We start from the raw sequence: 24,581 nt of genomic DNA, 5'->3' as shown, positions 1-24,581 counted from the left end.
GTATTCTCGATAGCAACGGTCAATATACTAACAACGTTGTTTGATACGCTAATAACAAGAAAAGACAATAAAATCAGCGCGGCTTTACTACGCATACAGGTACAAGGATATAATATAACATCGATCGAAGAAATTGCCTAATCGGTAGGCTCTGGTCCGCAAAATGTGGGTATTCGTCGGTGCATTCGATCGCATATACATACATATTACATTCGTATATACATACGTACATACATACATACATAAATGCGCACATACGTATATACATACATACGCACATAAATATGTACATACGTACATATGTATATTCATACATATACACATACATATATGCATACGTACATACATACACAGATACATATATACATACGTACATACATACATACGTGCATACATAAATATACATAAATGTATGCACACAACACGCGCTCGTGCGCGCGCACACACGCACAACAAACACACATACGTGCATACATAAATACATAAATGCATACACACAACACGCGCTCGTGCGCGCGCACACACGCACAACAAACACACATCATGCATGCATACATACATACATACATACATACATACATACATACATACATACATACATACATACATACATACATACATACATACATACATGCATGCATGCATGCATACATACATACATACATACATACATACATACGTACATATTCAACAAGCGACACGTGTTGTGTCCGTCAAAATCGAGACGTATTATATGTACATTGTACATATATCATTTGTCCGCTTGCGTCTTTCTCGAGATTTTCTCCACATCGAGAGGGCAGTGCGACCGATTCACCACCTCACATTCCAAGAGACGGTGTTCGTGTGGGTCCTTCAAACAAAGCTCGTCAACATCGATCAGCTCTTGATTAAAATCGGCATGGTCGTTTGCGAAGGATATCTTTTTCAAGGTGTACATTGATGGACGGATAATCATCAGCGAACATCGTACTCTTCCCTCTCTAAATCCCTCATTTTCTACCCCTTCTCTCTCTCTCTCGCTCGCTCTCTCTCTCTTTCTCTCTCTCTCTCTCTCGCTCGCACGCTCCCCATCATCCCCATTCTCATCCCATCGTAGTCTACTCATGAAAGTCATAATATTTTCTTTTTATTTTTCTTTGCACATCTTATTTCTTATCAAATTGGTCCTTTCGATTACAGTTTGCCCTCTCATTCTCAATTTCCTTTTGCATGTCCTTGTCGTTTAACGTCGCTGCTCTCGTCGTTAATACGGCCTAGCGAAGAGCAGAGGACGATCTTTTCTCGAAAAAGAGAAAAAAGTACAAGTAAAAGAGCATGCGCGCATCGACGACGTTTGTTCTTATCGGAACATGTAGTTTATTTCGCAAACAATTTTCTCAAGGAAACGAAACGCCCGTTCGTCAGCGGTATCGTTCGATATTCGAAATCGAATGAAAATCAGTCTCGCACATGCGCTTTGAAAGGTTAAAAGTTAAAATTTGGTACGATGCACGGCATGGTACGGCGCGGTACAGCACGGTACAATTACAGTTCGTTTCGGCACGAAAAGTAATGGAAACTTTTCGCGGAAACAAGTAGCGCGGTTCTTAACGACTAATTTATGGTCATTCGTGTACTCGAAATGTCCGATACGTTCGTTACGATTCCATGCAGTAATGGCGATTTAAACGATTGCCATGGCTCGTAGAAATTTCTTTCTAGTCGATGGACGGGAGGTTATTATAAGGTAACAATACAGACTAAGGTAAAATTGGTTGTATACTTAAAGAGTAATACAATTTACCGGACAGTCTTCCAAAAATCCGTCATATCTGCAAAATCTCGTAAACGAACAAAATCTCACATGTGAACTTGTATTTATGCACTTATCGTACTCTAAATGTGTGATTTTGTCTTTTTTCCCCTTTTTATGTTTCCCTGTCTCTTTTCTATTAAGTAAATCCCTCTTTCTCTTCGTATGTACTTAAACGCAAACTAATCTGTTTGCTCGAGCGATACAACTCGATTCGTTACAATTTTTTCGCTTCGCGATTAACAAACAAGAAAAAACGCGTTTGTTATTCTATAAATTTTCATAATATATCGTAACAGATTAATAAGAAACATAATTCAACGTTGGTTTGCGAGATAAAAAATCGGCACGTGTACCTTTTATTTTTCCATTTTTTAGTTTTATCATTTTTCTTCCGGCTCTTATTTTTTCCCTCGCTCCTTCTCTATCTTATTCTCTGTATCATTTAAGTGACGAACGAAGTAAGGCGACAAACTTTTGTACTGTTTGTTCACGATTGCGTTCAACCAATCAACCATTCAATCAACATTTGCGTGACAACTAACGTAACGACGAAACCCAATGTAGGAAAGTTGTGGAATTGCGAAAGACGAAGTAACTGCTTACATACATATATATGTATATTGTCGATTTAATATTAATGTAGAGATATATAATGTAAATGGTGTTTTTACTCCTGGTATGTAGTGAAATTTGAAGAAAATAATCCTAATGTGATTATGGCTGTGCATCGATCGTGCGAGCTTGAAAAACATAAGAACATTGGTTCACTTTTTCGCGTTTGGATCGTAGAACGGGAGTAATATATACATATGTATATCAAACATGCGAAGAGTAAAGAGATCGATAAAACTGATTGCACCACAACAAAAAAGGACTGATGTAAGAGGAAGAGTTTGAGAGAGAAGAGGTGAACAAGCTAAAATAAAGAGCTCGAAATATGTAAGTGACACACAATGCTTTCGGCTTTTTATAATTTCGAGATTGAAACAGTTGGTTTCAGAGAGGAATTAGAGAAAAACCGAGAAAACTCGTTCGAATTATTTTATACTCGAGGTTTCGATCTATTCGTGACTCCTTGACACGCACTCCACTGTCGAAACGTAGTTAAAGTTTCGCAAAAACGTCTTTATAAACGCTTTTCAAGCTATTCGATCGTGTATGTATTTAGATGGACCGTATTTTATTCAATAAACCGATTCCATTAAAACTTACAACACCAATACGATTAGAGTAAAATAGGAAACAACGAGAGAATTGACTAGTGGTCTGATGAATGCTGGTCCCCGCGATGCGAAATCCAAAGCAATCGAAGCTCGAGAAGTTATGTAGAAAAATGAAATAAAGATCGAAAAGTAATGAATGAAGGCAAAAGGGATAAAAACAACTACCAGGAAGAAGAGAACGATAGAGAAATGAGAAGAGAAGAAACCAAGGTAAAAAACGAAGAAATTGCAGATTGAAAGCAACTTTAGTGACGTTCTGATCGAGTAGGAATAGAATGTCGTGTCGCATTTCTTCGTCCAAACGATTAAAGAACATGTAAATTTTCACAACTCTTGGACTTGCTATCTCTTGCCCATACCTTACCTAATAAATTTCGTACCTTTAAACTGGTACTTGTACGACTACCGCGATATTTTTTCGGTGAATTATTTTCAGAACAAGATCCTAAAGGTGATTTGCTACGATTCTTTCGCGATCTCTTCCGAAATAGGTCCCTTGTTCTTTCAGGGTTCTCGAGCTTCAGTCGAATTTGCGTAAGCAAGCCAACGAGAAGTTCGTCGACATTATGATTGATTCCGACCGATGTTTCGATAAATTTACAGTCGTAAGATGTAGCCATAGATTTCCCCTCTACAACATAGAAATAGAATTGTATCCATCAAAAAGATGAAAATAGAATAAAATAGAATAGAATAGAATATATAAAATGGATAGAATAGAATAGAATAGAATAGAATAGAATAGAATAGGATAGGATAGGATAGGATAGAATAGAATAGGATAGAATAGAATAGAATAGAAAGAAAAATCAAGGGAGGAATGGAGGTATATTGGTATGGCGATTCCGCGTCTGTGTGTTCGGCAACGATAATCGATGCTGTATGTATGTATTGTATACTGTATATCTTCCAGTGATCTCCCATACTTGAATTTTCGGAGGGATCTAATGATAGCTTAGGTATCAACGAGCTAGCTAAATGATACGAAACAATGAAAGGACCTATCGCGAAACGGTCGGGTAAGTTACACGCCTTCTTACCTTCGGTCGAGACTAATCGACTGCGAACGAGGTCGACTTTGTTTCCAACAAGGATCACCGCTCGAGCCGACACGTAGTCGCTGCGCCAAAGTGTTTGCAAAACTTCTTCCGCCACGCGTACCGAAGCCCGATCGGTCGTTGAATAGACGACGCAATAAGCATGTGGTTCGTACGTAGTGATGCAGGTTTCCGGCTGCAAAAAGAAATCACTCGTTGTCGACAAGAACGAATATGTCGTATCAAATAGTATCGGTCGGCGAGTCGAACCGATTTGTGGTATCGCTAAGTCGAATATGTTCTTAACTCCAGTACTTTCGCTGCTTTGTCAATTTTTCAAAGTATTATTCCCCACTCTTTCGTTTCGACCGATCTTACGTTATCATAACATTAATAAGATTTTTTACCGAATCTTTCACGGTAATGGACGCAAATAACGTTTTATGAAAAATAACCGACTTACGTACACCATTATGATTTTCAACTCGCCATATGTGTACATATATATATACACAAATATATATTGTTGAATCTTATATATATATATATATATATATGAATATATATATGAATCATATATATATTATATATATATATTATATATATTATATATATATAAGATATCGCGGTTAGACGGTTCGATCGATCGCTGGACCGTTTTACGGTTGACCGATAGTTACGGCTCGATGATCGTCAATCGCTCTTCAGGATGGCACACCGAGTTTTACACTAACATGCTTACTGCTAACCACATGTGCGCGTTCGACCGCGCACCCTATTCCTTCTCACGTTCCCGTTTGCTCGCACATTCTTTCCTTTTCTCTCTCCCTTTATTAATCCATTCCATCTATTCTCGAGATTCTCGATTCAGATTCTGATTCCCGATCTGCGTATGTCGTACATTTCATAGCTCGGTGGCGACATATCGTTCACGCTTGGTAAACCGATAATTCATCTAATAATAAGCAAACGTGGGTAAATTCTATAAAAAATTTTCCTCACTTTCGATTACGTACGTTAACACAGCAATACAATGGGCATGCATACACGTATAATTCGCAACGTACCGTCATCTCAGTGCTAGAGTGATCGATAAAAGTCAGTTCGGATTCTTCTCCAGCTAGAAGAACGCTGACGGTTTTCTCTCCCGATTCATCGTCTGTAAAGAAACGACGGGAGCATAGTGTTTTATCACGGCATCGTGAGGGCAGAAGGAACAAAAAGTCAGAGACGATAGATTGGAAAGAGAGGAACGGAAAAAAGGTAGGAAGAAAAAGAAGAAACAAATCGGGCTTGATATCGTGCAATAGCTTCGAGGCAAACCGGACAGTGTAAAAGTAATACTGATAATTAATATATATTATAATATAATATTATATATAATATATAATAATATTAATTAATATTTAGTACTTACCAATCGATGTATCGTACGCATGAAGATATTCCGACGTCATAAACTGAGAAACCAGCGAACTTTTTCCTACGGCTGGAGCTCCCAGCATTAGAACGCGATACGGCGTTGGTCCCTGAGACGCGCTGCTTTCGCGGGAACTCGCCAACGATCCCGCTGCAGAATTTCTTGCCGATCCAGGATACGAAGCTGTTAAATGTTCCGTGCTGCATCGCCAAATCACGTTGGTAGTCACGCCATGGTAGAAACCGATAAAAGGGCGAAAAAAACAGAGAAAAAACAAGTATATAATCGATATTTACATACACGTGATATAGGGAAAGAAAGAAATTCGTAACTTGTAATTTATATCGATTATGTCATCTGTCCGGTATTTGTTTAACGACAACTTCGTTTTTGCTCGGAATAGTCTATTTTAGAAAAATCGATGACAATCGGAAGCGATGCAAGTGTTTGTCTTTGTGTGATACACTTTGCGCGCAGCATTGAAATTCTACTCTAAGGTCCAACACGTGCGTCTACGTCGCTCAAACGCTCAATGCTACACGTAAACTCACGCGTTCGATTTAGAGTAGAATCGCCGTGTGGAACTTTATACTATAAAGTCGTCGTTTTTCACTTTCTCTTCGCCCTCTTCTTTTGCTTCTTCTTCTTCTTCTCCTCTTCCTTTTTCACCTTCTTCTTCTCCTTCTTGTTTCTCCCCTCCTCCTACAACAACAACAACAACAGCAACAACAACTACTACTACTTCTACTACTACTATTACTACTACTACTGCTTCTCCTTCTGTCTTCCGATTGTCGTCGGTCCGTTCACTCGTTTTCTCATTTTTTCTCATTTCGCTTGAGTTTGTTGCTTAATGCAATAACCGGCTTATTCCTGTCGAGAAACGAAAAAACAAAGGGATTGGAAATAGGGGAATCTCACCTCGAGTTACTCGAAGCGACGCTATTGTTTGATCGAGATCTCCGACTTTTCAACGAGTCTCCTCGATTTACAACTCCTTTACCAGTTATACTGAAATGTCGAAGTCTATAATACTCTTCTTCAACGCCGGTATTTGGCATGCTCGCGACTCTTGATCTCTGCTGTGGAAGACACAGATAGTTTGGTCTGCCCGATGAACGACTTCCGGGAGTCTTAACCGACTGAGACCGACTGTGGTGCGGACTACCGTACCTGAAACATTCCACGAAGAGAAAGATCGGTTGTTTCATACTTGTCGAAAATACCTAACCATTGTTGTGTTTTACGTCTAACGAATAATAGAGTAAAATGATAATGCACGCGTGTAACAGCGTCCAATAAGAATAATAAGCGAACCTCATCTCAAAGTCGTGTATTTCTTGCAAGGTCAAGGTATTGGCCACATCCAACAATTGTCTCATATTTTCCTCTCGACGTCTAACGTCCAACTCTGGGTGCAGCAATATTGTTGCAGCTCCGGCTGATCCATCCAATGACAGCGACGGTTGTTGCACCACGATTGTTGCCGCTTGCGTCGATCTCTTATTTCCACTCGCGTTGCCTCCTTTTCGGCATTAGAAAGTAAACATCCGTTATCCTCGTTCCTCGATCCTGACTGCAGTTTACATTGGTACTTATAAAAAGATCTCCGAGCACCGAATATCGAGCATTTCCTCGTCTGTTACATTTCATTTTGCATCACCTGTCTTTCCTTTCTTTCTTATCGCCTTTTCGCAGTTGATTCACAACGCTGTATACATATTCCCATCCCAACTCTGTCCGCGCCCCCCATCTTCGTCCTCGTCTTTCCCTTTTCTCGTTTTTGCATTTTCATACGCGATTCACCGGCCGAGAGGAGCCGATCGTACGAACGAACACGGAATTCATCTTGCCCTTTTTCAACGTTCCACGCTTCCTGCCTTTTCTTCCATCTCCTCCTCCTCCTTCTCCTCTATATATATTCTTCTTCCACCTCCATCTCCTCTTTCACTTTCACCTTCATTTTCACCATCACCATCGTCACCTGTTTTACTTTCCTTTCTTTCTGTTTCCGTTTCCGTTCGTCGGTCCTCGATATCGGATCTAAGTACTTTCTCGTCTACTTCGATTTTCACCGCTACATCTTTACGGTGGTTTCGCGTAAACAGATTATTCGCGACCAAGAAACGTGCGATGCCGGGAGAGTCTTTTTTCAAGGTGTTAAGCTTACGCGTGAAACACATACGCGTGCGTCTTTCAAGCAGAATTGTCGCCCACAATTCGCGATGGAACATTGAATATCGCGTGTATCTACACATACACATAGTAACATGATTTTTAAAACTACACCAAGGAATGTCTTTCCAATCATCGACGACTATGCTGCCGTATTCTGCGCATATATACAATATTTGTTCCTCGATTTCTTTTCTCTTTGTCTGCGTTCATTTTTCTCTTCGTTTCGTCGTCGATATTTCGGAAACTCGTTGTATCTTTAGACACCGACGTTATGAATTGACTGCTACACAGAGACAGACAGACGGAGGAACGAATAGACAGATTGATAGGCGGAAATACTACACACACACACACACACGCGCGCGCGCGCGCGCGCGTTGAAGATATCGATTCACGAAAACGAGAGAAAACGTGAACAGAAAAGAAAAGAAAGAAATGACGACGTTAAAGTAACGCGAGATCAAAGTGGAGAGTACGATAACGGAAGGAAGACAATATTTCGGCAGAGGTAAAAAGAAAAGAGATCGAGCACTAAAAAGAAAATGCGAATGGAGATTTTCGCGATACAGGGCGGCAATTCGACGACACTTGCAGTATGGCGATCGAGGCGTTATTACCTATTTATAGTTATAGTAGCTAACCGGCAAAGTCGACAATACATGCGCTTTTGGATATCGTAGCATACTACATCTTTTCAAGCTTCGAAAAATACAGAGCAATGCAATGAAACTGTGTGTGATGTTAATGAGCGACGATTCTTCTCTCCTCGAAACATTCCCTCGAACGTTCGCCATCGTAGTACTCCGTTCCGCTTTTTACATCAATTATCGTCGATCAACGTTGATTCTCGTGAAATTAAGTTGTTCCTTTATGAAATCTAGTCGTGAAAAGCGTGCCGCGACCAAGCAATACCAACCGTTACTAAACGAAATGTCGGATACACGCAAATACTTTTGTCGAACACGAACGAAATATGTACATTATACATACATGTATGCTCGTTTCAATCATTTTTGATCGAGGAGAGAGGAGGGGGGAAAGGAGGAGACGAAGAAGGAGCAAAAAGAGAGAAAAACAGAAAATGAGAGTTAGGAAGCAAACATAGAATCGAAATGTCAAGGAGATGTGGCGAATAAAATATAATTAAATCAAAACATGAGAATACTAGTACTGCTCATATTTGGATCCTATAACGGTATAGGAAAAGAGGCGGAATCGAAGGAACCGTGAAATTCGTTTGGTGGACAAGATCAGCGCGAACCCGAGGCACCACCAACCGTTGACGATCGGCGACTATCGTGCCATGATCGTCCTGCTCAAGCCGCTCTCGACTTCGACTTGAACAAATCAATTATGTACTCGGTTTTTTAACGAGTTTACACATGGTATATGCGTAAAGTCGGTTCGGTGATTTCTCAGTTTCGAAAATAAAGAGTCTCGAAGCACAACTCGGTCATAATCAACTTTATACCTATTGCGCAAAACGGGAAAAAGAGCCTGACCCATGAATGAATGGTTGAAACGAGGGGATGCGATTCTGAAAGAAAACAACACAATTGATATTCTTAACGAGAACAGCTTTAAAACCTGTCTCTAGATGTTTCGTTCGCTCTTTCGTCTTTCGATTATTTTCTATTTCTACTTGTTTGCTCGCGAGCAGTTTCTTATGTTTTCCGCATTTTACAACGATCGACATAAACGAATCGGCATAAATTATCCACCTATTTATCGTTAAATACATCAACGAAACACGAGATTAATTAGAAATATGGGAAACGGTTAAATACTAATTAAATATTAACGTCGAATTCATCATTTCGACTTACCGGCGGGTTTTCCTCGAGGTTTGCTCGTGGCACTGGTTGTTCTACCAGGACCATCGGACGACTGATCGTTGTTACTTTGATCGGTGCAAGTTCCTATCAACGATATGTCCAGAGGGTTCGTCGTAACATTCACATTCGGTTTTCCCTCCCCGTATTTCTTCTCACCGATGTTGTTTACTATTCGATTCTCTCGATTCCCATCTTCGCCACGGGATCTTCCAACAAGCAAGGTTAGCAACGGATTTAGACCATCCGGGTCTGGTTGACCAGCATCCATCGAACCCCTTACTGGTGTGCTGTATATGTGTGTGTGTGTGTGTGTGTGTGTGTGCGAGCGCGTGTGTATATGTGTGGAAGGACAAGCAAAATAAGAATAAAGTCGAGTGACGTAATTGGTACGAGGAAAACGAGAATGGATAAAAATGGTATAGAAACCTGAAAAAATCGGTCGCTCGGAGATCTGGAAGAGGCGGGGTTCTTCCGGAGACGGAAACCTTACCGACCTCGTTGACGGTACCGTGGATGATAATAGGCGTTGCATCGACCGAAGGAATCTCCGTCTCATCGAGAAGATTCGAAACACTAGATGTTCGAATATCCAAACAATCGATTGGAAGTTCTGATCTCAAAGTCGCGCCAGTTTTAAGTCCCTTCTCGTCCGGGGTCGAATATTCGATCGGACAAGAGGTCGAAGCGTGGACTGGCAGCGGTGAGGAGATTACAGCTACAGCCGATAGAATCGGCTCCGGTGACTGACCACCGGTCAACGATGTAGTAGCCGGTGGTGACATCTCCGATGGAATATCCATCAAATCGAAACTGTCGTCCGGTTGCTCTCCGTCCGTTGTCGTCACCTACGATTAAATACTCATTTTTCGCTCGAACTTCTCATCCTCTTTCACGCGCACATTCGCATACGCGTTAACACGGTTAACCCGTACACCCTCGATAACCTTACCATGGTGAGCATCGTGTTGGCGCTGTCGGTGCTAGTGTTGATTGTTGTCTCGGAAGCGGTGCTCGAACCCATAACGACCACTTTTGGAACGGTGCGACAACTGCGACTTCCGCCTGCGGATTTAAAGTGCAGTCTTCGTAACGCGGAGGCAGCGTGAGACAACAAATCGGTTTCGCGCGAATTATCCGTTCCATTGTGACGATGTGCGCTGGCATTAGAAACACGCGATGTTTGCGACTGCGACTGCGACTGTGATTGTGATTGTGACTGCGACTGCGGCTGCGACTGCGACTGCGACTGCGACTGCTGCTGTGACTCGGCTGTTGCCGAATCGGTCCCATCGCTACCCCTTGAGCTGCCACCGTTTTTACGGTTCGACCCGCGACCATCCACCAGACATCCCTGTTTTCATCAAACATTCACCACGCCAACTGATGATCGCTCTCACAGTTTCTCTTTCTTTTCCGTCTCCACTCTCTCTTCCTCACACACGCGCGCGCGCACGTTCATTCCATCCATACACTCCTATCCTCCTATCGTATCAAACACATCAATCACATTTTCTTTTTCTCTTTCTTTACGTTATTTTGCCAATTTTCAATACTCACGTGATTTCTATGTTCCGGGGTGGAAGGCGGATTCGGTGTATTTGGCAGAGAACCCCCTGTGGGGGTGCAGTGCCGCAGTCGCGCCAGGGCCGTACGAAGCCCCTCCGTCACGAGGCTCTTTTATTTGATCTTGGTAATGCCGCCCACTTTTCTCACCTCTCCGCCAACGGTTTTCTTCTTCACTCCTTCAGTACTTTCTCTTAATCACTTCTTCTGTCCTATTATACGTCCGTCTTTCCGCCCGTTCGCCTTATTTCGATACTTATTTCCCGGCGCTTCCTTTTCCTTTATTCCCTACTTCTCTCTTCTATTCTATTCATCCAACAAACCGAGTCGAGTATCGGTGAGGAGGAAAGTCAAACGGATCACAATACGTTTATGACCGTTATGACACAAAATCTTATTTCGCTTTCTCTCCTAGCCCAGATCCTCAAAAGAATGCGATACGGAAATCGACATTTGTATTATCTGCAAAAACATTAAACCGATCTAAGCGAGTTTTGCTTCGATCGTTCCATGTAACTGGTTGGTCCATACGAAGTCGATACTTGGACGCGCCACGTCTTCATCCTGTTCGATCTTCGTCTCTGTTCTTGCTTTCAACGGCAATCTCCTTTCTTCGATCGACCATCGATTCTTAAGCTATTCGGAGCTGCGTCTCTGTAACGCGAAACGATATGATCATTCGAATCCCGCTCGTAATAGCATCGGTATTTGAAAATCCTGCCACGTGATCGATCAACGCGATGTCAAATTCATCGAGCGTATGAGAAAAGTGCACGTAGAAATGGCGCGAAACGAATCGTTTTGTGAATGAAAACATCCTTTTCGATTGGACGCCAATTGTCATCTGATTCAACGGCTTTACTTCTCTTTCACAACCTAGCTAGCTTAGGTCTACATATCCAACCAGATAGATAATGTTTTCGGATCGATAACGAAACTAAATCTGTTTGTTGTTTTATCGATCATTGACCAAATCGATATCGAGCTGCTAGAATGATCGTTGACTCTTACTCATTTTATAATCAAGGAAGGGAAGGGAGACAATGAGAGAGAGAGAGAGAGAGAGAGAGAGGGGGGGGAGAGGGAGAGGGAGGGTCTGAGAGTGTTTGTCAGCGATAAAGACCAAGAAAATTACATGGGTCAACGATTATCGATGATTTGAGACAACCGAGAGAGGAAATATGTATCGTCGGTTGCAATTTAATTGTTAGATTTCCAGCGAGATATGCATACCTATTATAACGCCATCGTTCTTGCATTCTATGCTCTATACATATATTCGCAATTTCTGGACAACGATAGAACAGTTTATTCACGATCCAGAGTTCGTTTGCATCCCTATCTTTAATTTGTCCGTTTGTTCGTTCGATCACTGGAATAGTTCACTCTGTTTTATGTGATCACGCAGAATTGTATCTCTCGATACGGGATGCAAACTTACGCACATCGTAGATCTATGAAATTTGGATCTTGACGAAATTTAACTAAAATCCAGACACATTGGATTGAAAACCAACTTCTCATTTGCCACAACCAATACACGATTGTACGTGTATGAACGAGGAAAGGGAGCCAGTGATATAGTAACTGGGACAAAATTTCAACAGCAAACAGGCCAATAATTAACCGTGAAAACGATCAACAACAACATACTGCGTGCAAAAGAAAATGTGCAAAGAAAGCAAGAGATGCGGATCGAGTGTGCAGGAGGTAACCTGCAGCTAATGGATCGAGCAAAATACGATAATAACGTTGTCTATTTATTACATATATATGTCTATAATTCGCCTAATCAAAAATAGCAAGAAAAGTTTACAGTAATACCTGCTGCGTCTCTTCGAAAAAATAGCTCCTTCTACCTTGGCATTCCACGGATTACTGGCGTGTAGTACCGAGCTTCGGGAAAGGACATTAGCGCTTGCGCTTTTACTCCAGAGGGTGAAAACTGCTAAACTAGCAGCACCGTCGCACCCGATCTGCACCAACTCCCCACTCGCTCTTTTCTTTCTCTTCTTCCCTTCCTATACTATCTTTTCCTACCATTGCAACATGTATTAATCTATCCCTTTTTTCTTTAATCGCATTTGTTGTGCATTTTCATTCGACCTTTTCAACAATTTGCATTTTACATTCTCTCATTCTTTATTTCACCTCTATTCTTGTCTGTACAGTTTATATTTTTGCTTCATATTTTCCTCTAGTAACAATATTAAATGCACCAATTCAAATCAATCGAAAGAATCTATATTTCCAGATGGCCAAAAATCTATACTTTTAAAGATATTAACCCAACAGGTCCAACACAACGACGATCGTCCCATTTCAAGCAAACGCGTGGAACAAATCACTCTTGAAACAGGGAGATCAAAGGATGTACAGCTTTTACAAATATCGATATTAATATCGTTACGCGATGGGAGACCAGAGATGAGAAAAGATCGTCGGTTCGAGTCGACTAGAAAGCCTTTTCGATGAATCGATCGAACATACTTACGCAGCTCATTTCTGAAGAAAGCGGAGGAAATAATAAAACGAACGAATAATAGTAAACGATTGAATCATTTCGTTTTAACTATATCGTACATGAAAATTCTATGAATGAAAGTATCGGAAAGAGAGCAAGGTAAATTTAAAGGTTCTATTCATTAATGTCAATCCGATCTCGTAACCTTAATGAGATATGCACGCTATATCGAGCAACTTCTATCGAACAAAGTATTGCCATATTCCTGACAAATTATTGAACCTCATAAATCTGTACATCTGCGCAGATGCGCGACCATTTTCTGCGTGTTACGAGCTAGTGCCGTTCACCTCAGTCACCTTTGCCCCACATTTTATCTTCCACCGTTCTACTTTTCCACTTTGCATCTTTCGTATTTCTTTCGCACGGGATACGTGCTTGCAAGTATTGGAAAAGAACAACAGTCGACAACACTAAACGAAATATGCTTCTTTTCGTGAGATAGCAACAAAAAAGAAAAGAATTAGAGAGAGGAAGAGAGGGAAGGAAAACGTACGCGTTAGCAATCTGCAAATCGATGATACTCGCGTGGTCTTTGTAGCTGAACGATTTAACGCGATTTACACACACGCCCTCAAGTTTACCCGAAGCGCACGCGAGTTGATCGACCGCTTTGTCAAAACACCAACCGCATCTATCGATCCAAGGCTTCCGCGTATATTCGCGTACATTTTATTCGTGCGTTACTTTTCGCATGTAAAAACAAATAGAAAAAATCAAAGTAGAAAGTGAACCAAGAGTAACGATCCAATACAGAGAGGAAAATCTTTCTTCGTTTCTATCGCCGTACATTATCGACGACATTGAAAATATTCCTACAGCTACGAAGAAAACGTTCGATCTTTGACAAACTTTTTTAAATACCTGCATTTTGTGATTTTCTTTTTTTCTCATATTTTATTTGTTCTTAATAAGCAGCCTGAAGGATCCTGTTGCCGATTATGTATTTTTTCAAGTATTATAAAATATAGAAGGCACATACGGTACTGCATACACGTACAATCGTTCGTTCTATCCGTTTCTTCGAAACGATACTTTTCTTACAACAGCAGCAACAACGCACTTACGATCGTTTGTACATTTATACAGGTTTGTATGTACTCATCATATGTGCGGTGAAATATGCATTCATCTTTCTATACGATAACTTCTGTACATGTACGTGTATTTCCTCATATTCAAAATATAATAGTAAACATTACACATAGTGTAGCTTGTAATAGTTGTAGATCAGGGCTTTGATCAGCAATCCTTGCGAAACGAAAGCGTCGATACTTCATTTTGGATTACAAAATACCATTGTAATTTTGAATCTTCATCTTTTTTTACTCATTCTTTCGCCCGAAAAATCGACAGTTTCGAATCGTCATTGTATTGTTTCTCGATCTTAACTTTGCTTTGTCTCTTCGTTGATTTTCTAGCTTGAGAAGAAACAATCAAACATACGACCATCTCGAACGATATCGCCTTGAAATACTGTCACAATTGCGTTTATCTTGTTTATACAACATTCATCATACAATCGTTTCATTTTCAATAAAACACGCTCGCTTTATAACCTCGGTGCTCGTAACACGAGCAATGCTTAAGTCATCCTAAAATTAACGTATTTCTATCTCGTATATGTTCGTCTTTTGTCATTATCCTCGTCCTTGTCATTTTGTCGTCATTGTCATAGTCATCGTCATTGTCGTCGTCGTTCTGGTCCTCGTCCTGGTCATCGTCATCGTCGTTGTTGCGGTGACATTACATCGGTAGATAAAATATTACGATGCTACCTTAAGCATACATACTTATCGTTAACCTTCTTTTACTCGTTTTTTACATACATTACAACTTGTACATACATTCAATCAACATACACGATGTAAAAAATCGCACGCGCATACATACAACATACGTTAATAAATCCCTTGTAAAGAATTGTTATCTCTCATCGTTTGAATCATTCGTATTTTTGTTTTTTTCTCCTTTTTGTTTTCATATCTTGAATACTAGCATTTATGTGTTCACGTTAAATTTTTCACGTAGAAGGCAGTAAAAGTATTACGATTAAATTGCGGTGTACATAAAAATTATATCTGGATTTCGATTTGATCAATATTGATTGATGAAACTTTCGCACAAGATATCAGTACTCATCCCACAACAACAACAATAACAACAATAACTCTCTTTCGTCTGTTATTATCTAGATGCATTAGTAATAAAGGGTACGATCGAGTCAATAACTATCATTGAGACACGTTGAGATGCGATCGTAAAATGGTTCGAATAAATTTTAATGTTGGACAAGGCGCGCCGCAAAGTGGTTACGCCTATTAAACTAGTACGGAACGTATCAGGAACTTGGTCAAGTATAAACAAACTATGGGTCCATTTCGGGAGGAAATAAACAGGATAACAAATCTTTCAATGGAGAAATAAATAGAAAAATGCTGGAGTGAACGAGGATCGGGCTGGGAACGATAGATTTATGCGTATAAAAATAAGAATTTATCTTGATATTAAAAATTTGTCTATCTTACGGATTAGAACCAGCGCATCGTCGTACTCGAATATTTTAATTATACGAATTTCGGAACAGTCTCAATTATTTATACGCGTATATGTATACATCTATACACACACGTACGTACATGTACGTGCAATATGTACGCGCGCGCGCGCACGTGTGTATATACATATATATAAAAACACACAACATACACACATGTATGTATATACTTACATACGCGCGTGTGTTTACTCTCGAATTCAGTATAATTGTATTCCGTTTCTATGTGAACTATAACAAATAATCGTGGATACAACGAGAGTAATAGATAGCCATATATAATTTTGTCGTAAGAAAATCTGTCATAAATCGAGGAGAAATAATGTTTTGATTAGGCACAATGCGACCATGTTATCAAGAAAAAAGAAATGCGATTTCAGTTTATTTTTCTAACGAATTCTGATCGCAATTGCATCGGCGTTCACGATGCGTTATTAATCCTCGTTACCGGACACTATTTTGCGTACATATTTCGAAATATGTTAATCGAACGCCACTCTTCCACTGTGATCTTTTCCCTTTCGTCGATAATACAGATCTCACAATGGACGAAAACGAAAGGAACACGATAGTTAATCACTTTCAAGCTAGCGCTCGATAATTAAACGCGATTGTATAAGTGGAAAACTCTATACCCTTTAAAAACAGTCTTTATACAGTGCTTAAATTATTATATACAAAATGTAGCAGATTAAGAGGTAAAAAGTATTTCCTTATCGTAAGTAATTGTTACGCGTTAAATTAATCAAATTCGCAGTTATAGGATTACATCGATTTCGTTCGCGATTAATCGAACATGGTCTTGACTCGTTATACCCTGCTTATATTTACAAGAAAGCTGCGGGTGCACAGTAGTCGGTCGATTGACAATATACTGCGTGCCTTACAAATCTCAATTACGTAAAAACGATCGAGGTATCGTTGTTTTCGTACTCTTAAATCGAAAATAAATGCGCGGTTTTTCAGTACATGAGCCAACTTTTTGCTCGTTCTTCAACATATGCTTATATAAAAAATACAAGTGCAAATATACAGATTTACAGGATGTAAATAGATGTAATCGGGTAGAAATCTCGACCATTGTATGAAACGGACGGGCATAAGACTTAAAATCTAGAATCTAAGTACATCCTTATCTATGTCAGAATGGATAACAAAATGTAAGTAAAGATCGTGCGATGTTGTCTAATGCACAATAAAAAAGAAAAGAAACACAAAAGAAACTTACATAGTAGTATAAGCTATCGTATCTGAGTAAAGAGTCTCTGAGTAAAGAGTATTGTATCTGAGTCATCGACCGCAGATCGAACGTGATGAAAGTCTGAAAGAAATACGAAGAAACAGATGGTAGTTGGCCAGCGCTGTCCAATCAAGTCGATTAAATTAAACTGTTCGTTCTTGGCCTCGATCCTTACAAAAGCGAATATAAAATCGGAGGAGTTTATTCGCCGTTGCTCTCTGCCTGTCGACTTTCCTCGACGTTCACAAGAAAAAAAAGAGAACGAGAAGAGGAAAAAAAAAATAATCCCTCTAAAAGCATCGAGTACAATTCTTCACATGGAAGTGGCATATCATCTTAACAAAAATATTACGGCACAATTTCCCATGATTGCGACAAATAAAATTATAGATTTGGAAAAAAGTGGTGCCAAGCTAGAATACGCCTTTTCCATGTCTTCGCAAACTCCTGCAATAATAAAAATAAAATAATTACAACGATTATAAGCTGTATGATAACGGCATAAACATTGCATTAGTAGTGGGTATTATTTGATTTTGATCTAATCTTAATAAATACTTAATAAAACGCTATACAGAGTAATGTAATAACATAATGTAATAACGTAAAGGGAAGAGATAAAGCGGTAAAAGTAAAAAACGATAGATGCACGTTTGTTCGTTAAAATACCTTGACTGACAAGCGTGTAGGATCGCTCTTCTTCGATCTGGCCTCTACTACAGACACGATCCAATTTAGTTAACCAAAGTTCCTGTTCCGAGACTTGAGTTTTAATTGCTTTTCCGGTTACGGACGTCTTCTCTGTACTACCGTCAAATTGCATAGAAAAACAAAAAGTTTGTCCAAAACTTGGGGAAGGTTGATTAGTTTTTAACGACACTATCGTATACCAAATATTTTTTTCTTCCCAACTACCATGACAATAATACGCTGCAACAGCAACAACAATAAATATAATAAATAATAAATAAATAGAGGGCATAGAAGATGCGTGACTATGAAATGTACTACAAACAAATTTGATGCTTACTTATTTCTTCCGTATCGCATGTTTTTCCAATAAGAATTTCATTCTGATCCGACGAGGCACAGCCTATTTCGACATTGGTTCTTTTACAATCCTCTCTTTGCAGTTCTTGTTGTTGCTGATGTTGTTCTCCTCCATATTGATGATGATGATGATGGTGATGCTGCTGTTGGTGTTGTCGTTGCTGTTCGTACAATTCTTTCTCAGAAATATCCTCGTGCCAAGTCCTTTTTCTAGTAATTCTAGAAGAGTGTCTCTCGCTACGACGTTGTCGACGAAACGAAGTATTAGATACACTGAATGGAGTAAATCCCAAGATAACATATCGTCCAGGATTAGGACACCTTCTCTGACGTAATGAAGAGCCTATACAATTACGAAACGAATCACATGGTAATATACATACATAATACGTTTCACGAATTATACGATTAAAATGATCAACTCGGAGTATCACTTACTTATTAGAGTGGTATATGCCATTGTAGATGTGTCTGCAAGGGAACACGCCTCGTCTGGCATTATAGCTTTTTCATCTATACATGTTACATGTTCCAAATTATGAAAAAAGATAATCGAAACACTCGAGAAATAAAACGTCGAGTTATACTTACCCGATTGCTGTAACTCTATAATGTGGTGATCTCTTTTATGAAATATCATGCAAACGTAGCCAATGTCACTACAAGAGTAGTATATGTATAATATGTTACAATTACTTCTATATTTGTAATATATACTCATATAACGTACTACTGTTACTTACCAACCGCTAGTAACGTGAGCAATCAACTTTACTTTATATCCTTGTGTATTTTCCGTAGGATGTAATTTTTCAAGATTATGACAAACAATCTTTTCTTCGTGAAACGTATCCCCATCGGTGTTTTGTACTTTAACTTTGAGTGTTGCATTTTTATTCGTAAAATGATAAACTTTAGTACCGTCTAAAGAACGCCAGTCATGATGTTCGGTAATCCATGAAGGATATTTGCATCTATTATGTTCTTTATCAACTGCAAATCCAAAGCCCAATGTCTTTGTAAACTCACTGTCTCAAAGGTAATGAATATTGGGACAAATGAAATTGATCGAGGAATTTTGTATACCTTTCGTAAGCTTTATAGTTGGTGATCCCTCCGAAACTGTAGTTAGGCCGTTACAAGTTGGTTCACCTGATTGAGCGAGTAAGTAGGCCACCTTTCCCTGATGATGTGTTTTCTCTTCGTACAGGAAACATCTGCTCATGGAAAGGATAAAAACAAAGACAAGTTTAACGTTTAAATTTTAAATTCAATGTGTAGCCTATCGAATCATGCATACCTATACATTTTTTCGGCACTCGAGATACTTCTTCCTTTTAATGTTCCAACGAGGTATTTGTTACGACCATCGTTCCATACAGCGAGACATTGTAACTCTTCCGCTGAAATGGAAAAACAAGAGATTTGTAACAATATTGATTGTTTTAGAATATGTGCATATATGTATGAAAACAACATTTATCCGTGAAATGAATAGATGACAACAATATTGTTTGCTTAAGCTTACTGTTACTCTCGCTTCGTTTGATATCCGGACAAGCCTGATATTTCAGAAGTAATTTACTTTCGTCAGTACATTTCTCCCCAAGGCTAATAGGCATTGCGCATTCACCAAAACCCTTATCATAGGTAAACGTAAATGATGGTCCACTAAAAGGACAGGGTATCGGCTTGGAATTTATGCGAAACATGGAATACAAAGTATCATCGGACTTAATGTTCGAACACATTTCGTCCAAAGTGGTTTGTTCCGTATAGCACCATCCTGGCAAGAGAAACAAAACGAGTTTTACGTATTTGAAAACACAAAAGTTGCGAGGAAGCAACAAAACAAAGATAAAATTCCTTGACTAACCTTCACGAAATTGAATCACATTCTCATGCCGATCGTTAATAATTATACAATAATAGCATTTGTCACCACTGAAATGTCATTGCAAGAATTACTATGTCTTCAAGCTCTAGGTTAGTCGTTGTTCTTTTATTATGCATTCTGGAAAGAACCATCTTCAAATACTTACTACACGATGTACGAGTCCTCGGATCGCTCGATGCATGTCCTTTCGCCTATAACCGTTGTATTTAGGATAATGGGTGCGATTTTCCCATATTGATACCATTCTCCAGTCCATGCAACTGGAAACTCGCAAGAACCTGTGACAATTTTATAATATTACTAGATAAATAGTTTATCCGTTTTTGTTTCTTACTTGTTCTTAATTATCGTCATTTTACAATGACAAGTTTGATTATAGATTTCTACAATTTACCATTTAATGCTGAGTATTCCAACATTATTACACGTTACCTTAATGAAAAGGAATACATATATGTTTTCAATGTCGATGAAAAAGGAAAAGATGGAAATCACTCTACATTCCTCCAATGGGTCACATACATTATACACGAAATAGAATCAGTAAAGTGCATTTTACATTCGACCCCCTACATGACTTAACAATTGCATGACATATGTATATTATATGAGTACATATGTATATTCACCATTTACAATGTGTACATCACCCAGGGATAACATCAGCAGTATTAACATTGTTGCTGAGCAGTGAAGATGTCTTTCCTCATATGAAAAGGAAAATTCTCGCATCCTGAAATATAAAAAATAATTAGATGTAATTGATTTTTTACATCTAAACTATTCTTATCAATCCTTTATGTTATCAATTAACTATTGCTGTCGCACAAAATAGTCGAATTATTTCCGATTTTTCTTTCTCTCTCATGCCATTATCTAAATTCTAAGCTATTCTAAATAGAACTTCAATTCGAAATTTCATTGTCTGAGATTAGAATACCATAGAGTGTTGATAGTGAATATCGATTTCAAGTTGTTGCCATCTACTATTCTTATCATTTTCGTAAAATTAGCTCTATGTATCACGTACCAATTCGAGCGTATCGTCCGTTTTCTAAAATGCGAGAAACCATAATGATGGAATATACAGAAGAAAATATTCATTACGATTACGGAGGTACGACGGTAACGAAAGGACGTATGTACAGAGTTTGACGGAATTGCGAAAAGCGTCTACGAAGGAAACCCCCGAGGAAGATGCATTATTTAGCAAAGTACACGTGTCCCGATCGGTTTCGTTCAACGTGTTTTCTCCCTTTACCGCGAACCTAGCGTGCACCTCTTCGTACCCTATCATTCGAGGGATGCGCGGATAGGCGCGGATCTGCGCATCGCAACAACCCTTAAACGTCCAATTTTTCTCCTGTTTATTACATATCCTATATTTGTTGTCTCTCGAAATTAACAAGCGTATTTTATATTTCTTCTAATTTCTGCTTTTCTTTCTATACTTAGTTTCGATATGAATCTTCAAATTGCATAACTTGTTCGTTTATAACATCGATTCACACCGATCAACATGAGTTTAATCGTTACTCGCGACATTCATTTCACGATGTGAGAGATGAAACCCGTTCTCATCGAATACACACGGAAATACACAATTCATTGACTGATTATCTGATGATAATCATGATTCATTGTTACTGGGAATTGGGGTTGTCATAAGGAACACTAACCTTTTTTGTATCTCTGGCATCGCAAATGCAAAGCTGATTCGAAGAAGACAGAACTAATAGTTTAAAAAAAATCACCTAATGATATTCCATGATCGAAATTCAATATTTAAGTATAAAGTGATCTTGTTGAACATGAAGCAATTCCTTCAAATTTCAGAATATTTCGAGCGGAAGATAGTATAATATTGTTAAATAATTTACAATTACAGAACTCTGTCAGCATGTAAACTATTTTTAGAAGAGCAAAATGAAGACGAGGGATTACTGTAGGACGCGGAACTCGATTTTTCCTGATTGTTAATGTTAGCTGTTTCTTCCGCAATAATTAATTCAATTAATCTGCATCAAAGAGACGCGTTATACACGATCAGTTCCTTTATTAACGGAATGTTTTTCGTCAATTTTACCATGGAAGAACAACACACCACTCTTTTTACTAGCACTAGCACTATCATCGTAGGTACCACTTTGATACAAAAGCATCACCAATGAAAACAACTACATTAAACACTGATTTTTCTTCCTGTAAATGCATCACACAAACTCTTTTCCGAAATTTTTTCACTGAAATTTTTTGGTTTCATACGAATACACGAGAAACTAAATGAAAATGTAACACATGGAATATGCTACTTTTTATTATTCTTAATCCTCAAATAGTTTGTATTGGCAATGGAATTCAGTATTCACTACTATGTTCGACCCTAAAATTTTAAAAGTCTGTTTGTTAATTTGCTCACTTCTAGAAACAATGGCGGTAGCCTATGAACAGCGAGCAGAACGCCGCGCTGTTGCAACTATTTCTACGGTACAGTACAACACTAGGATACTACACTGTAGAACCAGCAGAACCCCAGCATCCCAGCATGCATCACTGAATATATAGACTGCTCGCCTATGAATCAAAATCGGTGTTATGGTATGTTACTAAAATTTTAGTGCTTTCTTGAACCGTAGTCTTTATCCTTTCCTTTTTCTTTTTTTCCCCTTGCCTTGTTCCTCTTTGTTTTCATCTCCATTTCTTTCTCATGTTAATAATTGTTACGAAACGGTATATTATTTGTTGAGTCTTTCATCATAATCTTTCTTCTTGGAATAAATTAGGGAGATGAAGTGAATGAAGAACATCGATTGTTCAATCACTAACTCTATATTATAGTAAATGTTCTCTGTTACTGAAACAGTAATTTCAATTGATGAAAATCCGTACGAACAAATAAAACATAAAACTATGCTTTTCAATGCTAGATAGAAATCTAAAAATTTCTAACGCACATTTATGCTTATGATATATATTAGATAGAGAATACGATCGTACTTGTATTACGATTATGTAAGCTGGCCGGAAACTCGCTAGGGAAAATCAATCATCTTTTGAGCAAAAAAAAGATCAAGATGGAGAGTAAGAAAAGGATCCGTCCTACGTTCTTCGTCATCCGTGTCATATTTTGATATTTTTCTCCATTAATCTCCATTTTGATATTTTCCGACTCAAAATAAGCGTTTCTCTCTCTCTCTATCTATCTATCTATCTATCTATCTATCTATCTATCTATCTATCTCCCATCGGTGTTTTGTGATGATTATTGAATAGTTCCACTGACCGACGCTACAGTTTAGAGACATCGTTGTCAGTTTGGTAGAAAGGCATATCTGTGGTTACTGAAAAAAAGACTAGCGTAAGAAATGCAGGTCTGATTGATTATTTCATATAGGCACAATACAGTCATAAAGATAAGCATGCATGCTGGTCGAGAGTATCACATATTAAACAAAACAATATAGCAACGTGTGACGATGAACGATATCAAGCAGTATTTCCCTTGCTCCTTTGCTGTTTCGCTAGTTTTCTTTCCAGCAACGTACCATATTTATGTACGCGTTAATGAGATTGTAGTAATATAGATTTAGTGGTAGTATTATTAGCAAAATTTAGAATAACAATCTACCGGCTGCCAGAGAACTACCAGGAAATAATCACAAATCACCCGAGGAGCGTCCGAAAATCTTTATATTATTGTATATTGTGGTTTTGCCAATACTTTTGATACAGGACACATATATAAGTTATATAAACAAGTTTGGACACGTTTATACTAAAAGCATAAAAAAGAAACGTATTCAAAAATTGAACCATAAAGAAACAACATGAGAATACAAGAACGGCCTAGGTCTGTGCACGTGCGACACACATATACATATCCATACAATGAATGTCTCAAACAGAACCTTTTCTTGTTCTGTTTATATGTATGATTATGGTTTGTACATGGACAGTCGTCTGTGGGTTTGTCAAGTCGTATCACAGTTTAGTAACCTAGGGACTTTTGTGGAGGCACCTGTATCGACCTAAAATAAGAACAAGTCTTGGCATTCGCTAGGGAAAGCCGTCCGAAAATTGAATCAACCCCAATCTAGTCGTGAAAAATCAACATGACAGATCAACAAAGCCACGTTTTGCGCATGCGCAACGCATACATCTACATTGTCTTGTAGTATATGAGTGTCAAGACTTGTTTATACGATTGCGGACGAAACAATTAACTTCTATCGGTTCTACAAGTTCTATATGGAATTATA

General features: G+C 38.7%; 2 protein-coding genes across 11 annotated transcripts; both read right to left on the bottom strand.

Moving 5' to 3' along the window:
• Positions 1-939: 939 nt before the first annotated feature.
• LOC117238455 lies at positions 940-13,031 on the bottom strand. 8 transcript variants are annotated; one of them, XM_033503349.1, is made up of 13 exons: positions 12,879-13,031; positions 11,597-11,708; positions 11,049-11,537; positions 10,441-10,842; positions 9,918-10,336; positions 9,483-9,778; positions 9,128-9,193; positions 6,796-7,003; positions 6,400-6,651; positions 5,476-5,678; positions 5,126-5,217; positions 4,062-4,254; positions 940-3,652 (listed from the first exon to the last, which is right to left on the bottom strand). In XM_033503349.1, exons 4-13 carry the CDS (start codon positions 10,510-10,512, stop codon positions 3,327-3,329), a joined length of 2,127 nt encoding a protein of 708 aa, XP_033359240.1. In that variant the 5' UTR covers positions 10,513-10,842; positions 11,049-11,537; positions 11,597-11,708; positions 12,879-13,031; the 3' UTR covers positions 940-3,326. The 8 variants fall into 8 exon arrangements, with proteins under 8 accessions (XP_033359240.1, XP_033359238.1, XP_033359242.1 ...); XM_033503347.1 differs by having other exon boundaries at positions 11,049-11,516; XM_033503351.1 differs by having other exon boundaries at positions 12,871-13,025.
• Positions 13,032-14,722: 1,691 nt separating this feature from the next.
• On the bottom strand, positions 14,723-22,875 carry LOC117238457. 3 transcript variants are annotated; one of them, XM_033503357.1, is made up of 13 exons: positions 22,742-22,875; positions 20,952-21,055; positions 20,468-20,600; positions 20,302-20,369; positions 19,954-20,211; positions 19,726-19,828; positions 19,512-19,642; positions 19,169-19,418; positions 19,017-19,084; positions 18,864-18,938; positions 18,406-18,768; positions 18,045-18,305; positions 14,723-17,822 (listed from the first exon to the last, which is right to left on the bottom strand). In XM_033503357.1, exons 2-13 carry the CDS (start codon positions 21,052-21,054, stop codon positions 17,707-17,709), a joined length of 1,929 nt encoding a protein of 642 aa, XP_033359248.1. In that variant the 5' UTR covers position 21,055; positions 22,742-22,875; the 3' UTR covers positions 14,723-17,706. The 3 variants fall into 3 exon arrangements, with proteins under 3 accessions (XP_033359248.1, XP_033359246.1, XP_033359245.1); XM_033503355.1 differs by having other exon boundaries at positions 22,002-22,854; XM_033503354.1 differs by lacking the exon at positions 22,742-22,875 and adding an exon at positions 21,353-21,580.
• Between the last annotated feature and the right edge of the window lie 1,706 nt (positions 22,876-24,581).

Source organism: Bombus vosnesenskii, unplaced genomic scaffold, assembly GCF_011952255.1.
Source record: "Bombus vosnesenskii isolate JDL3184/JDL3185 unplaced genomic scaffold, Bvos_JDL3184-5_v1.1 scf7180000013512, whole genome shotgun sequence".
In the NCBI taxonomy this organism is placed as follows: domain Eukaryota; kingdom Metazoa; phylum Arthropoda; class Insecta; order Hymenoptera; family Apidae; genus Bombus; species Bombus vosnesenskii.
Note: the sequence above shows the minus strand (reverse complement) of the source record. Positions and strands in the feature narration are given on the sequence as shown.

Excerpts from the sequence above, each read along its gene's own strand:
- LOC117238455 (XM_033503346.1), bottom strand. The coding sequence starts at position 10,512 with ATGGGTTCGAGCACCGCTTCCGAGACAACAATCAACACTAGCACCGAC. Across the intron at positions 4,255-5,125 it reads ACTCTAGCACTGAGATGACG|CCGGAAACCTGCATCACTAC; the intron begins GTACGTTGCGAA and ends TTCTTTTTGCAG. Across the intron at positions 3,653-4,061 it reads TCGATTAGTCTCGACCGAAG|AGGGGAAATCTATGGCTACA; the intron begins GTAAGAAGGCGT and ends TCTATGTTGTAG.
- LOC117238457 (XM_033503354.1), bottom strand. The coding sequence starts at position 21,426 with ATGAATATTTTCTTCTGTATATTCCATCATTATGGTTTCTCGCATTTT. Across the intron at positions 21,056-21,352 it reads CGGACGATACGCTCGAATTG|GATGCGAGAATTTTCCTTTT; the intron begins GTACGTGATACA and ends TTTATATTTCAG. Across the intron at positions 20,370-20,467 it reads GAGGACTCGTACATCGTGTA|TGGTGACAAATGCTATTATT; the intron begins GTAAGTATTTGA and ends ATGACATTTCAG.